The sequence below is a fragment of the Dipodomys ordii genome, unplaced genomic scaffold (genome assembly GCF_000151885.1).
Source record: "Dipodomys ordii isolate 6190 unplaced genomic scaffold, Dord_2.0 Scaffold34, whole genome shotgun sequence".
Lineage (NCBI taxonomy): Eukaryota > Metazoa > Chordata > Mammalia > Rodentia > Heteromyidae > Dipodomys > Dipodomys ordii.
This window is the reverse complement of record NW_012267250.1, coordinates 4,830,298-4,855,558: the sequence shown is the minus strand read 5'-3', so window position 1 is coordinate 4,855,558 and position 25,261 is coordinate 4,830,298. Positions and strand designations below refer to the sequence as shown.

The following is a 25,261-nucleotide window of genomic DNA, read 5'->3' as shown; positions in this document are numbered from 1 at the left end:
ACTTCTGGCTTTTTCTGCTTATGTGGTGCTGAGGAATTGAACCCAGGGCCTCATGCATGCAAGGCAAGTGCTCTACCACTGAGCCACCTTCCCAGCCCATGTATACTTTTCGTAATAATCAATACTTCAAATGAGTTTGCTTTATTAAAAGTGTTAAGACTTTATGGAAACATATTTTATATTTAAATGTTACTTTCTCCTTTAACAACATTTATTTTGCTATTTATCTAACCATAAAGATTTTTAGATGGAAAACTACTTGATATCAATAAAGACTTTCAGCCATATTATGGGGAAGGAGGACGCATTCTGGAGATCCGGACTCCAGAGGCAGTAACCAGCATTAAAAAGCGAGGAGAAAGTTTAGGATATACAGAAGGAGCTTTGCTGGCTCTGGCCTTCATCATCATCCTCTGCTGTATCCCTGCCATCTTGGTGGTCTTAGTCAGCTACAGACAGTAAGTATACAAGGATGCTTAACATGGATCATTTCACAGGAACATGTTCAGAAAAACCATACCTGGTAATGTAGATTTGTAGTTACTGTGTAAACCTTCTGGGATTGTCATTCTTCTTGAACCAAGACACTTTGTTCAAGAAATGACAATGCAAACTCATTTCTCACAGATGGCTCAATGTTTCTATGCCTCTACTAGATTTCTATCTCCTAGGATTAGTACATTACAACTTGTAATTTTGTTCTTTCTCTTTTTAAAGAGATCCCTAAAGAATGGCATGAGGTATCCTGGCAAAATGTAATATCCTATCCAAATGCCATTCTTCCCACTTCCAAAGATAGGTTTATATCCTCCCTACATTAGCATGTTAGGTTTTTTATCAATATATTAATATTTTTGCACAGAGATAGAAATGAAAAGTCACAATGGAGCAGGTATGATGTTCCATGTGTTTGCCTTATTCTTGGGCAATTGCTAGAGCCTATCTTTCAATATCTGATAACATATTTAAGCTGTGCAGACTTTGTGTTTTTCTATTTTCTACTGTTGAACACAGGCATTTACTATATGTATATTTTAATGTTACTTTTACACCTTCTAAAGGATTAAACCAATTCTTAAACCAATAATTGAGGTAGGTTAGGAATAGGTTGGATTTGACATTAAGAATGGAAAACTTTGTGATTGGGAGCTATGATTTTTTTTTTCCGGAATTAGCTGCCAAGGCTTTTTCTTTTTTTAAGAAAAAAAATTATTGTTGTTGCAGAGTACAGAGGGGTTATGGTTACATAAGTCAGATAAAGAACACATTTCTATTTGAAAAATATCGCCTCTTCCCTGGCTCTCTACCATTTGTTTCCTCTTATCCCACCCGCAAGGAAAATGGGGACCAGTTTAAGAAGGAAGTAACTGTGCTGATGGTTAAAAAAACAAAAGAAAAGAAAAGAAATAGCAAATAGGTGTGATAAATCACACAAATTACTCAAGGTAACAAATGCAAGAGATAATATTAGGGCTGCTTTTCATCATATAAAGACATTTGGGGAAGGTAGTATGATATTTCTATATAACTGCTCTCTTCGATCAAACACTGACAATTTTCATTCAGATTGAATAAGGCAATATAATTCAAATCTGAAAATTTAAAAAATATGCGCTCTGCCAGAAGATAATTTAAGAATATTTTAAACACAAAATCAATATAAAACTCTTAATATAACAATTAGGCTGACATATTGAAGTTTATCCTTTAAAAATTTAATTGATGCATTAAATGTAAATCTATAAATGAATAAATGAATAAACAGTACTGAATATATTTTGTAAACCTTTAAGTTATTGTATATTATTAGTTTTCATGTGTATTTTGTATTACATTTCTCCCTTTCACTCAATTATTTCCTAAAGGGAGTATCATGCTATCCATAAAAGTAGTGGAAAAATTCTTTGGCACCCAAAGTAAGGATCAAAACTGAAGAATTGTGGATGTCATAGTCAACAGACTAAAATTCCACAAATGCTAAAATGCTTAATATATAAACATTTTATAAGGGAATTATTCAGTAGCCTTTTAGTTAGTATGTATAGATTCAGTTTAGTTGTGGATTCTCATAGATTAACAACATTAAATAAATTTGTCCCTGCTTATTTATCAAAGAAAATCTCTAATATTTAAAGATTTAATATATACTTGTACATTCTGCCTATAAATAAAGTATTATATTTTGATGGAGTTTGAAATTTTCTATGTCTGGAAAAACAATAGCAAACAGAATAGAAAAATATGAAAAGCATGATTCCAAGAGTGACCTCCTCCAATTTTAGCTTCAGCTTCAGTGTGAAGCCAAGGGTTTAATCAGGGATTGCTGCAGGACTAACTCCCTTCAGTAAACCACCAACAAGATAATTAAAAAGATCCAATCATCTTCAGTTTTTCCTTTCTCCATTAAATTAAAAAATCATATCTCTGTGTTTAATTCATTTTTCTTATTCCATTTGGTTTATTCATTCATTCTCTGTAACAAATATTTAACAGCTTCATAACTGCATTGGAAACGAGAATGTGCCCCTCTTTTTCACTGTCTGATTGAAATGCTTAGCTTCCTTATCATGTCCTTAACTATGTCATGAGTTTAACTTGAAAATAATTCACAATTTAGAGAAAATCATGTTAAAACATTACATGTAATACCTCTAATGCATCTCTCTCTCTCTCTCTTTTGCTCATCGCTTTCCCAAAAAGGTTTAAAGTGTAAGTATAATTATGAGTGTGTTACTCATAATTCCATTTAATACAAATTGTAGTTCAAGACCAGCCCAAGCAACAGTGTTGAAGTCATACTTCAACTGTTAGAGAAAAGGCTCCAGTACAAATTTAAAACAAAGCATCCCAGAATCCTAATTATAGTGCAAGAATCACAGAATGTAATCTCTGTTAGGTAATATCAAAAATAGTGATTTTTAACTAACTTTTCAGAAGAGATGGAAAATAAAGGAAAGAAATTCTTGCTGTGCCTTGTTTTATGAAAGAGATCCATAAACCAAGGAGCCGCTTTCCACCACATTTTAAAATTTAAATTACTCATTTTTATTTGGGTAATTCAACATTTATGGGATGAAAACTGATGATCACTAGCAGTGTGACTGTTAAGTCAGAATACCCATATTTATATCGTCAAACATATGTAAATTCTTTGTGGCAATGTTTCAAAGTTCTTTCTCCTAGCATTTCATGGAAATGTATATGAAATAGTATATAGTATTCCTATTATGAAATAATGAAACCCCAGAACTTGCTATGCTATCTAACTCTGAGTTTAATATTGCCATTTAGTTTCATTAACGTGGGCTTCCATGAGTTCTCTCTAGCCTTTCTTCATGGAGTCGACATGTTAGAGAACATTGTATGGTAATGATCCCCAGAAAGGATGATTCTGTCATTTTAGCTGTCCAAATACTGTTATACCAGTATTTTTAAGTGGCTATCTCAGAAAACTAAACCTCCCTATTCAAAGACAGTCAGTAGATATGTGTAAGATTTCTACAATGAGTTTTACAAGACAACCTTACTCTACCCAAGACGCCAGGCTGAGTGCACCAAGACAGCACGAATTCAGTCTGCAATGCCTGCAGCCAAGCCAGCAGCTCCCACACCTGCGCCTGTGGCCGCGCCCCCGCCCCCACCCCCGCCCCCGGGTGCACATCTCTATGAAGAACTGGGAGATAGTACCATGTAAGTACACCTTTCAGGAGATGCCATGTGTTGAGTTTAACTCAAACCTGATGTAAAAATACAGGTTATTTGGATTTGTTTTTAAACTGACAAAGAGGCAAAAATGAAAACTCAAGGGAATTTGAAAATCAATAGGCAAAAAAAGAAAAGAAAAAAAAAAGAAACGCAGTACCTGAGTATTCATTTGAGGATGCAGTTATCAGCCCATCTTCAGGATCAGAAAGACATTTTTTCTAAAAAATCTGTAAATAGATTCTGGAAACTAGATGTTTTCATGTAGGAGGGAAGAAGAAAGCACATCATAAAATGGTAATTCCCAGTTTGAGATCCAAGACATTTCCCATTTAGTAATTTTGTAAACAAAATAGCTTAAACTCATGAACGTTTCTCATATAGTATTTTAGAATATTTCACCATATTGTAATGAAAATCTGATGAAATTAAAGAAATTCAAGATCAAAATAATGAACTAACACCCATTTCCTTGTTACTGACAGTGATCTATTATTTCTTAACATTCTCCTACACTATTGGGAATTTCTAACTCAGTTTAAAGCATGTATTTTGTAAGAAACAATTAATATGCTGTTATATCAAACATTTCTATCAAATGATGCTATTTACATAACCAACTTACTTTTTGTAATGTGTAGTTGGTCTATATTTTGAAAGTTTCTGAATAACTAATTATGGCCTGACATGGAAAATAAGCAAAAATATAAAAATTAGAATGTTCCTAAACTGAATTCAAAAAATCTATTAACTAGAGTTTAGTGAGGAAAAGGACTAAACTATACCTGTGAGACTTGCATTTACTAGCAAAATAAGCCTTAAAACTCCTGAAACCCCCTTTTAATGGGCAGCCAGTTTACACAGATATTTTAATATTGTATGATACACTAATAATATCAAACATGCACTGTTAGATACTTTTTAATACTGATAAATTTATATATGTTCTATTTTAATGTTAAAATTAAACAAGGTAGAATTTGAAACATAACATAGTGTTTTTACAATAATAATACAAGGATCATGCTTTAAATACATACTTCTTTTGTGTTATTTTTTTTTTACTTTTTTCCCTAAGTTGAATATAATGGTCTCTTTTTGACTTATTGCTGAATTAGGAATTGAGCCAATATGTTTGATTCTCTTTGGTTATGATGCCTACCACTAGCAAAAAGTTTTAGAAAATAAAGCATTAAGCACAAAGGTAAGTGTATTAACAGAGAAGATAAAGGAAGGACACATTTTCATTTTAAAAGAAACAGGAATATTGAAGCATCACCTGGAATCAATATAGTTTGGAATGGTAATTTGCATGTAACAGCACATAAAAATTATTTGAAAAATTGTAATCAAACAAAGTTTATAGAAGGTTTGCAGTTATATGCTGAGAGGTTTTAAGCTCTATATATTTAATTCTCGTTTTAAGAAATGTTTACCCTCTCAAATATTTTGTAGGGATTCTTGTTAGTTATGACAAATGAATTAATTTGAAATGAGTTGCTATTATTTTAAAAAGAAAAAAAATCAAAGCTAATTTGGAAACAAAATCTTCACAGAGTTACTTGTTACTTCATATACATTTTACTTCTCTGAAATATTGATCTTAGTAATTACCCATTCCCTTTTTCAAAAACAAAATATATCTTTTTTTTGTCAGTCCATATGCTCTAAACTGGATTTCATAGTTAGGACATAGGATCAGTTCTTAATTATATATAAATATTATATTTCAGGTTTGAATTAACTAGGTTTCACAGAAGGGAATTTTACATACCAGAAAAGAGATTATGATAAATAATTTCATGTGATAATACACCCAAATAAATTCCATGCAATTATATAAAAATGCTAGTAAATATCTTTATAATGAATAAACATAAGAAATGTACAAGGTTTGTTATCTTTCTTGGATATACATATTGTGTAAAGCAAGTTCCTGTTAGTATTTTTATAATCATAGCCAATTAACTGTAGTTAAAACTTTTTTTTTCTATCACATGTTTTCTCTTTCTCACCTGTGGATACATAGGCATAAGTAAGTAATTAATATCATTCTCATACAAGGGTATTAGAACTCAAATGTAACAGAATAGACTAAATGCTGTTTTTACTGTATATGAAGTAATCATCATATTTTGCTGTGGGATCATTTGCTTTTACCTTCCATATTCAGTTTCTTTTTAGTGTCTTGAAATGGCATGCACCTTATATCAATGTTCCAGTTACAGTATTTGGCCTGCTAGAAAAATAGATTCAGACTCCTATTATAATTGGTTAAGATAGAGAAATAGATAAATGATAAAGAGATAAATGATAGGTAAGTAGACAGATGAAAAATAGATGATAGAAAGATGATGGTTAGATCTTTTAATCATATGTGATCTGATATTAGACCATAAATAGAACTACATTAAACAATAGCCATGTACTGTCAAGTTAAATGATTTTTGACATATTTTTTTAAAAAACCTTTCCAATCTGAGGAAAGCTAGAAATATTTTGTCTCTTCATTTCAATTACTTACAGTTTCTAGTTATTTTAAGCAACTTAATATTCCAGGTAAACTTGTGACAGACTAAAAAAAATCTATTTTTGCCAAATGACAAATTATCAACTGTAACTCTATATACATTTTTGTTCCTTAACCTATTACTATTACCATAATTTTCAATGTGCCTTTCTCTATATTTTCTATACTAAATACCCCCTTTTGTTTTCATTCCTTCTGGGTGAGCAAATATGAAGCTATTACTAAACTTAACCTGTGATTCTCTTTCGATTGAGAGCAAAATTTATAGAAAACTACAACCACCTGCCCTGTCCCCCATAACTTTTCAGGAGGGCAAGTCCAATGATTCTAACAGGGGCACTTCATTTGTACTGTTTGACTTATTCCATTTTAATTGTACCTCAAGGATACTTAAGATTCATTATCCATGCATGAGAAAAATCTTGCAATGATATCATAACAATATTATTTTATCATAAACATTTTCATTAAAGATGAGTCTTGACTAAAAATTGAGCTAAATCAGATTTGAAGGAAATATTAACAGTCCTTCTGTTGATTGATATTGCTTATGATGAGTTAAATTTGACTGAGGGTAAAAGTTAAGCAGTCGCAACATAAAAAGTCTGTTCAGACTTGTTGCATGAAGTCAATTTCTTAATTACATTTTTGAGCTCTGTGAGAACTCCCTTCTGACTTTGGGGACTTGAATTCTCTTAATCTGAGAAATGGAATATCCTTCTGTATTCTCTTGCAAATTTTGTCACGGATCAGAAAGCATTTTTAGCTCTAGGACAAAATTACTGAGATGAGTGAGATGTAATAGGCGAAGTAACTGACTCAGTTACAGACAAGAATTTTTATGCCTAACAGCAACTATCTGAGTAACTTCAAGCAAGGCAGAGAATATGAAATCAAAGGCTACGATGCTTGCTTGCAGGTTGGAGAATGGAGATTGATACATGAATGAACTCTAAATGTGTGTGTGTGTGTGTGTGTGTGTGTGTGAGAGAGAGAGAGAGAGAGAGAGAGAGCATGTGTGTATGCTTTTATGTGTTAAACTAACAGGAAAAAAGAAGTCGAGATTGAAATTTTTTAATGAAAATCTCTCATGTTAATCACACTTCATAAAATTTCCTTGCTTAATTTTTTATAGACCAGGGACAAGAAAATTGTGTTTGTTTCAATAGATTAGTATTATTGAGCTTTTAAAAAATTCAAGTAGTAAGAACCATAAAACATCTTTCTCATGAAAAATTATATTACAATCTGTTTCCTTACGTTTCATTATCTTCTTTTCTTTCAAGTCTTTTCCTTCTCTACCATTTTGAACAAAGCAGGGGAACTAACTCAGTCTCAGAAGACAGGAAAAGTCAGCAAGTTGTGATGCCATTTTCTCCCAGCCCCATTGAGGCACCCAATCCAACCCCTATAGATGGATCACTGAAGAACATCCACCTCAATCCTACGAGAAAACTCACATTTCTTTCTGATGAGGAAGACTTAAGTGCCCATAATATACTTTATAAAGAAAATATAGATCAAAGCTCAACAAATTCAGACATTTCACTGAAAACAGGTTTTGAAGACTCAGGTTTACCCAAAACACAACTCAAGAGCCAATCTCTAAGGGGCTCAAGAGAAAAGATTCAGAGGATGTGGAAACAGCCAGTCAGCTTACCTAGGAGACTGATGTGTAAAGTTCCACACAGAACAGAAACCATAGACCTATTGAACTTGCAAAGCACAAGGCAAAATGCTGAATACGAAAGCATTGAGATGCATCCAAGGAAGAAAGGTAGCAGCAATCCACTGTGCACAACAGAAGGTGTAAACTTGACAGAGGAAAACATAAGGCAGAGAGAAACACTGAGCATGCAAGGTACACAACAGTTGAAATGTCTATCTTCAGACTCCTCCTTTTCCTCTTCTTGGTCTCACTTCTCATTCTCTACTTTGCCAACTATTTCAAGAACTGTGGAGCTCAGATCAGAACCTAGCATCATCAGTTCTCCTGCTGACTCTTCCTTGGAACTTTCTCCCGTGAGGACTTGTGCTTCAAATACTCTGGACGTCAAGAGAGACACACCCACGTGTATCACAGACGTTGAAATAAGAAGGAATATTTTTGAAAATCCTTCCTATGTACCTAACATCTCTCCTTTATCTTCTTCCAATCCTTCTCTGCCTCCTCACACTGACCCTACTCTAGTCCTTACTCCCCTTTCTCTTTCATTTTCTCCTTCTAGTCCCTCTACCCTTCCTCCTCCTCGTCCTCCTCCATCGCATCTCTCATTTTCTGTTCCTACTTCTACTCCCCTAACTACTTCTCCTTTACTTCCTCTACATTCACTTCCTGTTCTTCCCCCATCCACTCTCCATCTTCGTTGTCCACTGCCTTCTTCAGCTACAGGTCTAACTACAGAGAATAGTTGTATACCACCTGTTAGACGTACTACCAATACCACAACTGCCATAGAAATTAAACCTTCTACGACAGAACTACACACCACAATGTGTAATGCAGACACTCAAAAACAACCCAAAAGTATCTTCAAACATATTAAAAATTTAGCCGAACTTGAAAAGTCAGTATCTAATATGTGCAGTCAAATAGAAAAAAACTATTCACTCACAAAAATCTCCAAACCTCCAACAGATTGTCCTTCAGAGAAAGCAAATATGGAAACGACATCTGAACAAAAACAAGAGAATTTGGGCAGTGTTTTTGAGGGCACTGAAACACAGTGTCACAGTCAGTCTACTGCACTGTAATGTTGCGTTTCTGGTCTTAACTTGGCAAATCCTTTATTCACCATAGTCTTCAAGTTGAACATCAAATTTGAACATCAAGGAAGATTTCACTATCTTAGCCCAAACTTGGTGCAATGCTGTTTTCTTCACTTTTTTTTTAATTTAAAAGATTATTAACATCATCACCACTAACTCACATAGTAGATTTATCTTAACTCTTTAAAACTACAAAATAGCATTATTTATCCTACAATTATTTTAAAAGTAAGTAATTTTAATCTATTTTTAATGGGGGAGTTATGGGCAACAAAGTCAGTTATCCAACTTAAACCAAAGGCTTGTTTATCATGTTGGTGCAGTGATTCTACTTTTCCTTTTAAATGGTAGCTTTAAATGAATGTTTTAGGAGAAATCAGACTATTGTCATGTACACTGAAAGTGATACCCTAGATCTTATTTTCTTGAAGCCTATGTATTTGGTAAGAGAAAATACTTACAAAGTAAGATGTTATGTACCTAGAGTTCTAGGGAATGACAGAAGACATAGGGTATTTTTTCAAAATAAATCCCAGGTGCTATCATATGTAGTCATCTGTTTTCTTATGAAAACTTCCTTTACTCTGGCTTGCTTTTATTCTGCTATTATGCTTATAGGTCTGATAAATCTTTTACTTTTTGTTTCAATTGCTGTCTGACTCTATTTATTTCTCCTGTGTTTTCCCTTTTGTTCTTTATAATGAAAATAAATCTCAAGTTGTTGACTTTTGTAAGCCATTTCATTTTTCCCACAGGTGTTTAAAGTGTTACTTTATTTTGCTTTTTCACATTATTACATCTCCTTAATTATGTCTTATGGCCTTCTCCTTCAAAAGACAATATTTATGTCCATTTCAATAAGTTTAATATATAACTTTCATAAGAATCAAGAAAGATTATATTTATTAAATGACCATCAATTTTATGTAGACCTTTGCTTCTTATATTAGGCAAGGAAGACAAAAAAAATTATACGATAGGAAGAAATTTCTATAGTCATAGTAGTAGTCTTAGCATTGTAGAACTTAACTTGTAGTCTCAACAACATTGACCATGCTAAGTATCACTCTCTTTCCATCTTCTTCATGAAACTTGTATACCGAACTAAGCTTGTTTAGCTCAATTACATACATACATACTATATATACTTATTTGTACACAAAGAAACACAATAGAAAATACATGATCATCAATTTTTTATTTCTCATGCAACACATAGAATTAATTTATTTGAAATCCTCATTTTGAGTACAAGCATAATTATGTGTTTAATTTTGGAGTTTTCATACATTAGAATATATAGAAAGAGTTGCAGTTACAGATTATACTTTGTGACTATTCCAGGAAAATAGCAGATGATTATGAAACAACTAAGAGTGTCATCAGAAATCCTGTTGTATCTTTTAAGTAGCAGAAAATTTCTTGAAATCTCCAGGTAAAACTGGCATTTGATAGTTACATCTTCAAGTATAGTCATGTAGGTTGGGAGCCCTACAATGTGTCATTTCAAAGTTTTGCTCAACCTATATATGATGTGACATGTATTGAAGTTCTTAATCTGACATTCCTAATTAATGAGATCAGATAAAAAACAATCTGTGAGTCTAATTACTTCCATTAGCCCATCTGCTTCTAATTCTTTTCATCCAAATCAAAAGTAATTTCTTTCTTGGGGTTCTTGAACATGATCTTTTTTCTCTCTTTCACTGAAAAACTTCAGTTGGAGTTTTTGTTGGCAGCTGGTCATATGCATGAGAACTTGTGCTATTTGGCGGACTCTGACAAGGTATTATTCACAACTGTGAGACTTTAATGTGAATGTGTGTTTTTAAGCTAATTTCTACAACCTTTTTGCAAATTTAAAACTTAGAATTCCCTAACAACAAAATGCACAGTATGTAAGAAATACAAATATTTTTGGATAAGTACTCATAGAACTATGAAATTGTTACATTGAGCCTTTCTATAACATTTCAATTGTGATTGTATATTTTCAAATTTTATGTATTAAAATGAAACACTTCTACAACTTTGTATTTAATACAGTTTTTATTTTCAGATTATATTTGGGGTTTTCTATCTTCATAATAAATCTGTTAAACTATTTTCTATATGAGACCCATAAATATTAATGGATACAGAAGTTGAAACATTCTTTCCTGCTCAGTTTGCAGCCCCTACAAAGTGAAAACGAGCCACTAAGAAAAAGAATATTTCTATGCATTTGTTAAGCTTTCTTTAATGCATAATGAATGATTAGATACTTCATTTATAATATAGTAAAGATGACCATATATTTTTCATTACTAAAAGTAAGCACAGTACACACATAGAGTAGAAAATGAATAATTAATATTCATTTGGTTAAAAACTACATAAAATATTCACTTAAATAATTTCAGTCACTTTTGAAAGAACAAAGAGAACTATAAACAATTATTCTGTCACATATATTTCTGCCTTTGAACTAAAACAGGCAATATAAGCAAACAGTAAAGGGGAAGGGCACTTTCAGGCTAATGGAAACAGTGTGGTTAAATCTATTATTTTAAAACTTTTTGGCAGTTATGGAAAATGATGTTAATGAAAAGAAATAACTAAATATCCCACAAAACAAAGTATCTGTGCTTGGATTTTTTTCATATGATGTATGCGACTTAACTGTCATTATTAAAATTTAAAGAAGAGTTTTCCCTAGCTATGAAAAAGAATTCGAGTAACAGTTGCATAGACCTAAAAGTTAGCATGTCTGAAAATACTGGAAGAACTTGTATAAACTCTAAAATTCAATGTCAAATTGTGAATAGAATTTTATATCCTTATATTATCTATACCATTATATTATCCATATTCGCAGTTTCACTAAGTAATCCACTATTTTAATATGCTTTTAAATAAGTAGATTTATCTATGATAGCCAGAGATATAAAGATATTCTACAGATTTATTGGACTTCAGAAACTTGTATTTATTCATTTATAAAAAATCTTCATTACATATATTTTACATTAATGCCATATAGGATGGTCAACAACAGTTTAATATGTTAAGTCAACTGTTTAACTCAGAAGGAATAGAAATTCCGTAATTGATTCACATTGAATATGTTATACTTTCTTTTCCTATCCAGTTCAGTCAAATATTTCTCCATCGCCTAGGACATAAACATTATTATTCTGTGTTTGGAATGTTTGAGTATTATATGTTTAAAACATCATTTTCATTCTAGTAAAGTAATTTACAGTGAAAAGTAGCTAATATTTTTCACCCTGTACTCATGGCATCATTGTTAATATAAACAAACAAAATTATGATTATTTGGAAGTATATGTTTTAGTTGTATAGTTACTTTTTATCCAGTACTGTTTTCCCCATATTTTTTTTTGCTTCAAGAGGTATACCACATAGGGATAATATATAATATTTTATCTTAATGAAGCATTAGATATTCAAAGCATGTTAGAAACTATTTTGAAAAAAATAGACTTTGGGGTTGTTTATAGGAAATGAGACTCTTCACTATTAATTGTTTCTAGTAACAGGCATAAAATATGATCTTCCAGTCCTGCTAAAGTTATGAAATACATTTCTCACTAAGACATTTTATAGTGAAAAATCAGCTTGTTTTTATTCAAAATATTTTAAATGGCCCTTATCTTATAGGATTACCTAATCTTAAATTCCAACATATTTAATTCTGATTTCTTTATTTCTGCCTTTCAGGAGAGGTTATGCATCAGAGGTAAGGGCTTTGAGGCACTATGTTCTAACAAGCTTACAAGGAAATTACTTACATAGAACTAATACACTTGCTTTGAAATTTCATCACTTTCCTTTTACTTAATCAAAACTGCTATTTCTATCTCTTTGCTATGTTGTTTCTATGCTTTGGGATTTTAAGTCTACTATTCAATGGATGAGGCAGATCAGTTGCTTATATTTTCCAAAATAAATTGCTTTGGTCCTAGATTACAATTATTCAGTAATGTGATTTTTTAAATTTGTTTTTCAATTACATAAGTATAATTTAGAAGTTGTAGGATAACTTAACTTTTATTTTGTTTACTGCCTAGTCACTATATTAAACCTTGACATATTAAGTACTTTTCTTAATTTCAGAGCAATTAGAAAACCCTGAAATAACGTGTGGGTTTTTGTTGTTGTTGTTGTTTTTAAATAAAGCTCTGGGATTGCTATTCTATTATGATGACTCCTTATCTGCCAAGAAGATACTGGATATTCTGACTAACATGCTTTGACTTGATTTATTGACAATGCTGTTATCAGTGAGCCACTGAGAACCTAGTTTATCTTTTACCATTAAGTTTCTCAGCCAAGCAAAGAAAAACAATACTTGACCTGTTTGGCTTATAATTTAAAATCCACAAATTCTAGATTATATAGGAATCAAGTTGAATGCTTAAATGCATAACTGTTTTTCAGTGATGAACATAATATTCAACAGTTGAATTTATGTGTCTCTTCCTTTTAAATAAGTAACATAATTAGGCTGAGTCACTAGCAGTTCTGTCATAAAAAGGAATGAGTACCATACCATGTCTTATATATGTTCTTGAACACATTACTACAGTATCTTTTGTATGTTCTATTCTTCTTCCCAATGGAACAATGAAGTTTATTATTATTGAAGAGTAAAGAGGACAAGATAAAGGAAAGTTAAACTTTTAAAAAGAATTATATATTTAAGAATTTTTTGAAGCATCAATAATTCTGAAGCATAAAAGATCTTTGTAAAATTCTATTTATTAAGGGTATTAAATTTGATGGTAGCTAAAACAGTGATAAAATCAAAACAAAGGAATTGTTTTTCACTTTGTTATGAAGAATCATCTCACATATTATTTCCTTTTTGATAGTTGTAACATTATTAATGAATCATAATCCCACACAGTTTTAAACTGTTGCCTATTTTTCTTCTCTTTACTCATTCATGTTCTACCTTTTCCAATGAAACTATTTTCTAAATCTTTTTTTTTTCTATTTTCATTTCCTTTGGTAGCACCAACAACTGCTGAGGCCTTCTCTTCTTAAACCAGAGGTATAAATTTTCATTTTCTTTTCAACTTCACAAGATCTTTGAATAATTCATTTGATTTTAATTCTTTTATGTCTATCTTTCTTACAAAGAGACAGAAAAAATGGAGAGGAGAAAAGGTAGTTTTCAAATTGATTAATAATAAAATAGTCTTGGTAACACCTATAATCCTTTATATTTATGAGACTGAGAATAAGAGGACAGACAAGACAAAATGCTCACAAGATCCCCTTCTTAGTGGGTAGGAAATGTGGTATATGCCTGTCATAAAACCTGAGATTAGGTACATAGCAATTCAAGGCAAATATGTTCAGAAGAGTCTACCTGTACAGAAAAAGCTAGAAATAGTTGCACAAACCTACTTACTCCAGAGAGGGAGTGAAACTTAAATAGGATTATAGTCTAAGTGAAGCAAGCATGAAGCCCTGAGTTCACACTCCAGTATGGGTTATATATATATATATATATATATATATATATATATATATATAGAGAGAGAGAGAGAGAGAGATTATATATATATATATATATATATATATATAGTCAAATTACCTCCCTACTCCTTGAGAATTGTCCATTTTCCAAATTTGTTGCTTTGTTTTCTGGAAATAGACAGGCATAAAATGACTTATGAGCCTGGTCAGTAGTTATTTTTCTAATGTATAAGAATTCACAGCAGCATGCTTGAAGTCAGGCTTAGATTAAGGAAACGATGAATGAAGACTGCCCAGATTCGTAATACTGTTTTGTGGCACAACGATATTTTTAATTGCCTAATGAATGGATATTCTCATGCTGTGGCAGGTTTTCATAGTTATCTAACAAATGCATACCTTATCATTTCTCTGTACAGCTAAAATTCTACGCTGCTAAAATAGTAATTTTAAAATACTCATTTTCCTCTTAATATATTTAGGGCATTTGATTTTTCATTGTTGAGTCGGACTCACTATGTAGCTCAGACTGGCATTGAACTGACAATATACCTACCATAGCGAGTGCTGGGATTATAGGTGTGTATGACTGTGGCTAGGCTAACATTTGTGAGCTTCATTTACAGACAGTTAATTCATTTTCTTAAAGAACAAAATAATTTCTTTACGAGAAATCTGGACATGGATGTATAAGAAAATTCAAGTTTTATGAGATGCTAAACAATTTCTTTATGAAAAAATACCACTGATTCAGAATAATCACATTGGAAGTCTAAGTGTAAGTGACTGAATGTATGACCCTAGTCAAGATATACATCTTCCTGCACATGAATTTTATTCTAAACACTTTTCATCCTGAAAGTGTCGGTGGTAATATGGAACACATGTTTCTGGCTTAGCAAATGGAAAGTGGTCCCGTATTGCGAGTCACAATGGATATTCCCTTTGCATCAACGCAGATGCTTCTAAGACGCAAAGCTAGTTTTATCCTGCCTGTGTGAACAGCAGCAAAAAAATGAATTTTCAAAATAATATAGTCCATTTGATAGTCTCATGAAGTCTCTTTTTATTGTAATATTTTCTATAGTTTTCTAAAAAAAAAAATCGTATTCTCCAGGTAAAGGGAAATCAGTAGGGTCATCCAGTATCTCATGTTTTATTTAAAGCCAACTCACTTTTGAAAAAGAGTTGCATATAATTTGTCTCTGGTACCATTTATAGACATGTTCCACCATTTGACAAATTAGTCACATCTCCAGGATTTTAAGAATGACTGTTGGTTTGTTTTCCAGCCAGCATGCGCCATTATTTTCAATGTTTTAATTATTTTGGCAAAGTGAACTATTTTTAACATCATGGAATCCTGGTTTATAAATTCTCTGGAAAATACAGTCTTCTGGTAATCTACTAGAGAACAGTATGATTGTAAAGTTAAATGATTTTAAGAATCCATAAAGTAGCTGAAGCCAGTAGCTCATGGCCTGTAATCCTAGCTGATAATCAGGAGGCTGAGATCTGAGGATCATGGTTCAAAGCCAGCCGGCCAGGAAAGTCCATGAGACTCTAATCTCCAATAAAGCACTAGAAAAAAGGAAGTGGCACTGTGGCTCACATGGTAGAGCTCTTGCCTTGAGCTGAAGAGCGCAGGGACAGCGCCCAAGCCCAGAGTTCAAGCCCCATAACTGACCAAAAAAAAATCCATAAAGTAGTGTAAATAAAAGTATGTAAAAGTAGCAGATTCCAAGGTGATTATGGATATAAATGTAAACAATGTGGCTGGAGGTATAGTATCAACCAAGAGATAGTGTATTATATGGCAGGATGTACCATTAACTCTATGACTTATGACTTATGGAAACATTGTCCTATTCTAACAGAAACCTTTTTGGTGGCATTTTCAGATTAGGATTGATTTGACAGATAATTTAATCTTTTTAAGTGATGTTGGATAAACTTTGTACAACTAGGAGTCACTGTTCATATTTGTCATTGTCCATAGTGTGCATAATACAATATTTACTTCATTTCTTTTCTCCCTACAAATGAAAATTACTTAATAAGTAAAATTATTTAAAATTACTTAATAAGTAAAAATAAACTTAAAATAACATAAAGTCATTCAGGTTAGAATTCCCACACTAAGATTTCAGAGGACAGTGATTTTCCTTAATTCATACTACATCAATATTAACAAAATTAATTCTTATAAATAGTAAATAATCTATGCCTAGGGTATATCTGGCATGGCCTGCTGGCCATGTAAGGCCTGAAAAACCATTTGCTATAGGAAAGAACAGACATGTGTGTGTCTCCGTCATCTGCATGTGATCTAGAGGTCTGTAGTGATAATTCTGTGTGGCCCAGGTATGATGTGATAAATATCTAAATGGCCTTATGCAGGAAACAGCCTCTCTAAAGGGGTTTCTGTGGCCACCTACAGTTTTTCCCTCTCTTCCTCCATTGCAAAAAGAACCCAGCTAACATTTAGTATTTAATCTGCTTATCATGTTAAAATAAAAATTCAACAGAGAAACATAAAGAAATCAAATTTATTAGACATAGGAAAGTGTTTTCTTCTATATCTCTTAGGAAAAGCATTTTTTAACTGTATTTTGTTTTCTTTTTTTTTGATATTGGGGACCAAACCCAGGACACTGCACTAGCTAGGCAAGTTCTTTGCCACTGAGCTACCTCCCAGCATAGAAAAGCATTTTTATATAGGAGCAAACCTTTACAAAATAATTTGTTTGGGTTTAGTTGTACAACCTTAGTCATATCTCCACACCAACAAAGTATTTAGTTTACAAAATTAAATCTGGGTTTAGCATTTGATATCTTAAAATGTAAACTGCTTTGTGAGTTATCACACATTAACTCAAAATCTTAATTAATTAGTAAATAATTTCCACCTGGTGATTTCATTAATGTTAAAGGAAGAATACCAGGTATAAGAAAACTATTAGAATAAAAATTAATGTCATGATTTTCTTCAATATTAAAGTCAGTTGATAAATTTAGATTTTATAAAATATCAACTTAATATTTGCAATTTTAAAAGTTATGCAAAAGCATCTGGAAACTTTAATAGGTCATCACTAGTAAAAAGTACTCAAGTAAGTTCTAATAATTTTATCTTTTTGTAAAATCTTTACAGTCAGAAAAGTTTAAATGTGTATGACTAACATTTAACTAAAATTACTTTGACAGGAATGTTTTGGGAATCATTCGACTCTGGGTATGAAAGTCTTACTTTGAGATGAAATAAGAACTTGTTTTCAAATGCATTTCTCTTTTTGAACAATAGGAGTTATCCATGGAGTCTGGGATTGATCCTGGCCAGGAATATGGACAAGATTATTACAGTTATGAGCATGGGTACATCTTCAGACTTTTTATTCAGAATCTTATTATGATTTATAAGGCATTATTAATTTGACATATTAATAACATTTATTTTAAAAATCAATTAAATTTATATTTGAAAATGTGTAATATATCTAGCTTTCATTTCAGTCAAGTTTTAGTCATTTAAAAATATTAATATTGGTCATGCTTCTAGAAATGTGGTAAAGTTGTTTTAAACTATTTAAATGGGAAATAGAAGTCAAATATATTTGCTCAATTCCTAAATTCACCATTTTACATGATATATGTTACACTATATTGAACCAGTCTTCCTGAACTGTGTCTAAGAAAAATTTAAAAGCAGAAAATATATTTAAATGAATATGTAATCATATTTCCGAAGTTACACACACACTCATCTATATATACATCTATGTGCTTTATGTTGACTTATTATAGTATTAGAAATAACTGATTTCTTTTTGAGTTCTTAATTAAGATGCATTATTCCTTTTTTTTCTCATTCTAGCCTCTCCCCAAATTTATATATGAAATAACTCCACTCTTTTTTTTGTTGTTATTTCAGGGTACCATTATGGCAAAAATCTTTGGTTCTCAGGTAGTAATTATTATCCTGTAGATCCATAATTAATTTACAAGGAACTTAACAGATGCTGAATAAAACATCTAATGATAAATGATGGAGAAAAAGAAAGAAAGAAACAGAAACAATTCATGGTAGATTCTACCCTGAGCCTTTGAAAACCTATTTAAGTTGTAAGTTTCATTACAGGTATGAAATGCCTCAATATGGAAGTCGTCGCCGATTGCTGCCCCCTGCTGGCCAGGAGGAATATGGTGAGGTGGTTGGTGAAGCTGAGGAGGAATACGAAGAGGAAGAGGTAATGAGTTTTATTCCATAAACTAAAGAATAAAATTTTCTGTCTTATTTGGCAAACAGGCTAAACAAAATAGTTTAAACTTGAGAAAGGATAGGTGTTTTCCATAGACTCTCAACAAAGATAGCCATTTCATTCCCTAATCTATGGAAGGAAATCAGTCGGAAATAGTTTGATATTTTCACCTCTTTAAAATGTCAAACATCTATGAAAGCCTACAGTAATTTTTTCTAGAATTTAAATGTTGCTGAGTGATGACAGACAGTATTATGATTGAATATACTTAGGATTACATAATAAAATATTTACTTTGTTTCTTTGCTCCCTACAAATGAAGATTATGAAAAGTATAGTCAACAAATCTTAATTATCAGGGAAGGCTGAATATTTAAGCATTATTTTTGGAGACATTCTGAAATTCATATTTGAAGTAATGTTAGTTATTTCAAATTCTTTCCACTTGGCCTGCAAATTATTTGGCAATTTATTTTCCTCAAAACTAACAAATACAAAACAAATATACATGTGGTTGTACCCTGTTCAAAACTTAAGAAATTAATGGAAACTGATATGTCACATAGCTTTAAGTTTAATTACCATATTTCCAGGGGTAAAAAAAATCCTAAATGCTAGCTAAAGATGAGAAAAGAAAAAAAAAAGCAATCATGGTTTATCTAGATTAAGACAGAAAAGCAACTTTGAGCAGTATAAAAGAAAAAAATAATTTTCATAGTATACAGATTAGAGAAAATAATTTATGTTGTTAATCACCCTTTCTAAACACACTGGGATTTTATAATTGTTTTCTAAAATCAGTTATATTTCTTGAATGAGGTTATCATCTTGAAGATAATTTGCACTTAACTTTATAGGACAAGGCCACGGGGTGACTATTTGTAAGATAAAACTTCAATTGCATTTTTCACAATTTTCAGGAGAAGCCAAAGAAAATTAAACCCAAAATTGAAGTTAGAGAGCCTAGTGAGGAGGAAGTAGTTGTAACTATTGAAAAACCACCACCAGTGGAACCTCCATACACAACATGGAAGAGAGCCAGGATATTCCCAATGATTTTTAAGAAAGTCAGAGGGCTAGCTGAGAAAAGAGGTGGCGTTGACCTGGAAGGGGAAGAGTGGCAGAGACGCCTTGAGGAAGAAGATAAAGATTACTTAAGGCTAACTCTAGATCAAGAGGAAGCTACAGAGAGCACAGTCGAATCAGAAGAGGAATCCTCAAGTGACTATACAGAATACAGTGAAGAGGAATCTGAGTTCAGTGAGTCTGAGACTACAGAAGAGGAATCAGAGTCAGAGACTCCCTCTGAGGAGGAGGAGAGCTCCACTCCTGAATCCGAAGAAGAATCCGAATCCACGGAGTCAGAAGGAGAAAAAGCAAGAAGAAACATAGTGCTAGCACGAAGAAGGCCGGTTGTAGAGGAGGTCAAGAAAGTCAAAGGCAAGAAGGAGGAACCACCTGAAGAGCAAGAAGAGGCAGAAGAGCATGCAGGAGAAGAGGAAAGTGAATTAGCCCCCATGGAAGAATCTACACACGTGGAAGGTCGAGAGGTCCCTGAGGAGGGAAGCGCTGAATCAGCTTCGGTGGAAGGAGGTGTGGAGAGTGAAGAGGAATCAGAATTAGCCAGTAGTAGTTCCAGTAGTAGTGAAAGTCAAACAGGAGGTCCGTGGGGTTTTCAGGTACCAGACTATGACAGGACCAAGAATGTAAACCACCAGAAGTCTCCAGGAGCAAACTCTGAAGGTTATAACACAGCACTTTGAAAGAGATCACAGTAGGTGGCAGTTTTGCCTTGATGAGTGCTCTTGTGTGCAGTGCCTTCTCTGTGTTCTCTGAGGTGTCTCTTGAAGGAGAGGAAATTGACTTTGATTGCCTTCTGTCTTAAGATCAAAAACATCTAGTAAAGTGATGATATATATGCAGCCCAATAGGTTCATCTGTTAAAAGATTAAAGAAGACCAGTCCTTCCTCTAATTGCAATCAGGGACACACATACACAGCTAGTAAATATTCATGATATTCCAGCAAGATTGTTATCAATGCAATGAGGCATTTTATGTTACCACTGATGCCCATCTACTGGAATGTGTGACCTGAGCATTCATATACATATACATATTTACAAGCATCTTTTCAAAGTAATTACTGAGGCAAGCTGTAACAGATAATACACCAACAGTCTGCTTTCACAATATATGTATGTATATATATATATATATATATATATATATTTCACAAGGCAATGGTTTTTATCAAAGATATCATAAACCTGTTCAAAGAGGTTGTACCTTCCATTTTCAAATATTAAGAGCTAAATTAGAGACACAGTTTTAAAAATCAAAAGTTACTATCAGTATTTTTTCTTATGAAAAGCAGTTATAACAGCTATTTTCTAGATATTTAGCTAAATAATTTTGAGATATGCTTCTCAAAAGAAGAATATATGGCGTGCTCAGTGCTAGAGCTAATAGTTCGTGTATTCCTGAAATGCAATGCTATCTTGAGAAAAAAATGCAATGATACATTTTCTCCTTACTAAGTTTTGGAACTGGGTGCCAGTGGCTCACACCTGTAATCCTAGCTACTCAGGAGGCTGAAATCTGATGATCTCAGTTGAAAGCCAGCCCAGGCAGGAAAAGTCTGTGAGACTCTTATCTCCAATAAACCACCAGAAAACCAGAAGTGACGCTGTAGCTCAAGTGTTAGAGCATTCTCCTTGAGCTGAAGAGCTGAGGGACAGTGGCCAGCTCCAGAGTTCAAGCCCCAGGACTGACCAAAGAAAGAAAGAAAGAAAGAAGGAAAGAAAGAAAGAAAGAAGTTTTGTGCTCTAGTTGCTTACAAAGGGAAAGTTTAGAAATAACTGTCTTCCAGATTTGCACAATACTAAGTAAATTGTGCACACAAGAAAGACATTTTCTTTTGAGTTGACAGATTTTTTTTTTTTTGTCCTTTGTGGGGCTTGACCTTTTGGGCTTAAGCACTGTCCCTCAGCTCCTCAGCTCAAGGCAAGCACTCTACTGCTTGAGCCACAGCACCACATCTGGTTTTCTAGTGGTTTATTGGAAATAAGAGTTTCAGGGACTTTCCTGCCTGGGCTGGCTTTGAACTGTGATCCCCAGATCTCAGCCTCCTGAGTAGCTAGGATTACAAGCATGAGCCACTGGCACCTGGCTTTAAGCTGACAGATTCTAAGTGTGAAGACCTATAACATTGGTTTATTTTAATTGTATAGACTGCACTGTACAAAAACTATGGCTGATAATAGTAAATAAATTATAAATCAAAATAATGTGCATTTTTAAATCTTCAAAAAATGAAGAAAAAAGCTGAGACATGGCTCAAGTAGCAAATCTTTTATCTGAAAAGTTCAAACACGCAAATTCAAACCCTAGTACTTCAAAATAAATAAACAAAAAATAGCAAATAGAATGACTGGCATGGATATAATATACAAATGTCATGGCTAGAATTTAACTTTTTTAAACAGTTTAGCAGCTGCAATACAATGGTTCAGATCCTTAGTTCAATAAAACAATGCACTTTGCTTTGCCTATAGTAGTTAGGTTTAAAAGCAAATATATTTAATTCCTATCTCAGCAATTCTTTATACAACATTTCCAACACTAAATCCAATAAGAAGCTGGTGGAAAGAAACAATTATTAATAAGAAGGTCCTTCCTTTCTTTTTCTCTTCTGATTTATTTACCTCGGATTGCTTTCTAACTATCATTGTTTTGGCCCTCACAGGCATTCCTTCGTTAATAACTCATGTGTATTTTCCTTTCCCCAGTGGGCGAGAAGAAGAATGATCAAGTTAGTTGTCGATGGAGAGTATGAAAGCAGTTCAACCGGAGAAGACAGCGCTCCAGAGTGTCAGAGACACCGTTTTCACAATCCCACCATCCACAGTAATATCAACGGCAATATCTACATTGCACAGAATGGTTCTGTGGTGAGAACCCGCCGTGCCTGCCTCACTGATCACTTGACAGTTCCTTCCCCAGTCCGCCTGGGGAGACACTTCAAGAAGGTAGACAAGTTGGCCGTGACACATGAGGAGAACGTTCCTCTGAACACTTTATCAAGGGGGCCATTTTCTACTGAGAAAATGACCAAAAGACCAACTCTGGTCACATTTGCCCCTTGCCCCGTGGTGACTGATTGTACTACAGCAAAGCCTTTGGCACCCAGGCTGAGAAGCACAGTTGAACAGGAATCCATGACGGAGAGTAAGAACATGAAGGAGACTTTGGAATTCCACAGTGACCACACACAGTCCGACGAGGAAGAGCTCTGGATGGGTCCTTGGAACAATCTCCACATACCAATGACAAAACTGTGACCAATTTTTTTGAAAGTTACTTTAATTTTTACTTCAGTTTTTAATGAACTATGCTTTTTATTATCACAGAGAAAACAATGTATGGGATTTATATCATGCACACAAGCTCAAACTTTGAGTAGTATGCTTTAAAATTAAAAGAGATTTGCACTCACACTTGTATCAATTTGTTATTCCAAGACATTCATTTCGGGTTGACTCAAGTAAACTAATTAATGTATCATTTAAATGTTGTTTTGTTCAGTCTTTGATTCTTTCTCATTTTAATAAACAATAATTAAAAATTCATTCATATATTTTTGGTTAACCTAGACTATGCTGAATGTCTATCCCCCAGGACATTTTTTTCAGTAAATTCATTTTTCCATAGGCAAAGTGGGAACACTATTAGAAGATTTTTATAGGTACCAGATTTATATAGCTGTTATCTATACTCTTGAATTTTTTAATGAATAATAGAATTGAAAAATAATAGTAAGGGTGAGAATCCACTATGAATTAGTTTGAATCTTGAGCTTACTTTCTATATAAACCATGATAAAGTTTCACAAATTTTCGAAGAACTCTTTTTAAGAAATTTTTGAAAATGTATTTATTCCAAAACATACTTCACAGTGTATTTTTTTGGTGACCCCACACCTGTACAAACACTTTATCTAGGTTAGAGATAGTTAAAACTAAATAATTGTTTGAAGCAACACAGAAATCTTAGTCTCAACAGAAGTTTTATGAGAAGAAAGGGCCAGATGGCAAATAATGGATCAAGAACTACATTTACTATGCAGAAGAAGTGTTAGGTCACCATGAAGAAATTTGGCAGGGTTGAGAAGTTATACAATATGTGGAATGCCGATCAAGGCTATAAATCCATTGTTCCCATATCCAATTTGTTTATAGACTAATCTGATGCAGTTATTTATGGATTACTTTGATGTAGTCCAGAGTCAGAAAATGGTTGTCTGGGCACTTCTTTTTAATCTAAGAACGGAATCTCCATTTTTGATCATTGAACAAAGCACAGTGTTTCATCATCAATAGAAATTAAAACAAATGATCTTTAAAAAAAATCTTGCTTTGAGTGTTGTGTAATCTCCACATGTAGAAAGAATGAAACAATATAGTTTAAGAGAACTCAGATTTCCATTGAATATCTTTACATATGATTCAGATATAGAATTTCCTCGTTTTGCACAGTAATGCCCAAGTTCAGATTTCAATGAAATGAACATCTCTCATGCATGTGATTCAATCGCATAAGTTTTAATGATTGAATAATAAATTCTTATTTATTCCCCCTTCCATATGTTTCACATCTTAAAAATAATGTTACTTTCTTACTTTCAAAGTGAATGAAGTATACTAACACACTTACCGACTACTATGAATGGTCTTTTATTTCAGAATTTTTAAGACATTTGAGATCCAATGCACTAATATTTTATGCATCTGATTTTACTGGAAATCATTGCTTTTTATACTTTTGCTATAAAAACAATCAGTACTTATAAGAACTTGTTAGAAATACGAAATCATACCTCCACTCTCAGATCCACTAAAGTAGAATCTATATTCTCACAAGATTCTTTATGGTTAGTACACATATTACATTTTGAAAAACAATATACAGTATGAACTCCAAGTCTTACCTCTTCAAGCACCAAAGCAATTATTATAGTATGAAGAATTTTATACCGAAGTTAGATTAAGTATATTTCCCTACTAGCTCAATCAAAGTTTAATGAACAAAATTTCATAGTTTCTTTATATTTCCAGAGCATCATAACTAACTTCCCATGATACTGTCTCTGCATATAACTTCATACTTTTTTCCTTTGATTTCTGACTATAAAACTGAACTCATTTTGTTGCTGTGCCTTCACAAAATGTTTCTTCTAGCTACAGCTTCTAATATGCTGGTGGGAAAGTTTGTGTATTTCATTTGTTTTGCTTGGTATTATTCAAAAATCATGAAGTCTGAAATGGAGAAAAGGAAAAGATATTTTTGACTCTCAGAAAAAATTGTGGTCACTCTTCAGATCTGAGCACTCTTCTGGAAATCTAAGGTTGGCAGAAGTCCCATGTTCTAATAGACTATTTTTAAGGGGTAATACAAACATCAGAGGTTACTTTGCATACACATTTCCACACTTGCAAGCTGATTATTTCAGT

The 25,261-nt window shown here is 32.8% G+C and overlaps 1 protein-coding gene across 14 annotated transcripts in view; it reads left to right on the top strand.

The window, feature by feature from the left end:
• Positions 1-23,331, top strand: part of Pcdh15 (protocadherin-related 15) — a 453,622-nt gene extending 430,291 nt beyond the window's left edge. For 4 of the 14 annotated variants that reach the window (XM_013017077.1, XM_013017072.1, XM_013017075.1 and 1 more), the window contains 5 exons: positions 240-458; positions 2,701-2,709; positions 3,538-3,690; positions 5,732-5,737; positions 7,519-8,986. In XM_013017077.1, the coding sequence (XP_012872531.1) occupies positions 240-458; positions 2,701-2,709; positions 3,538-3,690; positions 5,732-5,737; positions 7,519-8,986 (1,855 nt within the window). Of the gene's footprint in view, positions 1-239; positions 459-2,700; positions 2,710-3,537; positions 3,691-5,731; positions 5,738-7,518; positions 8,987-15,105; positions 15,121-17,795; positions 17,867-18,629; positions 18,743-19,670; positions 20,514-22,540 lie in introns of those variants that run through there. The other 10 variants (XM_013017081.1, XM_013017082.1, XM_013017070.1 and 7 more) reach the window with 8 other exon arrangements.
• The last annotated feature ends 1,930 nt before the right edge of the window (positions 23,332-25,261 follow it).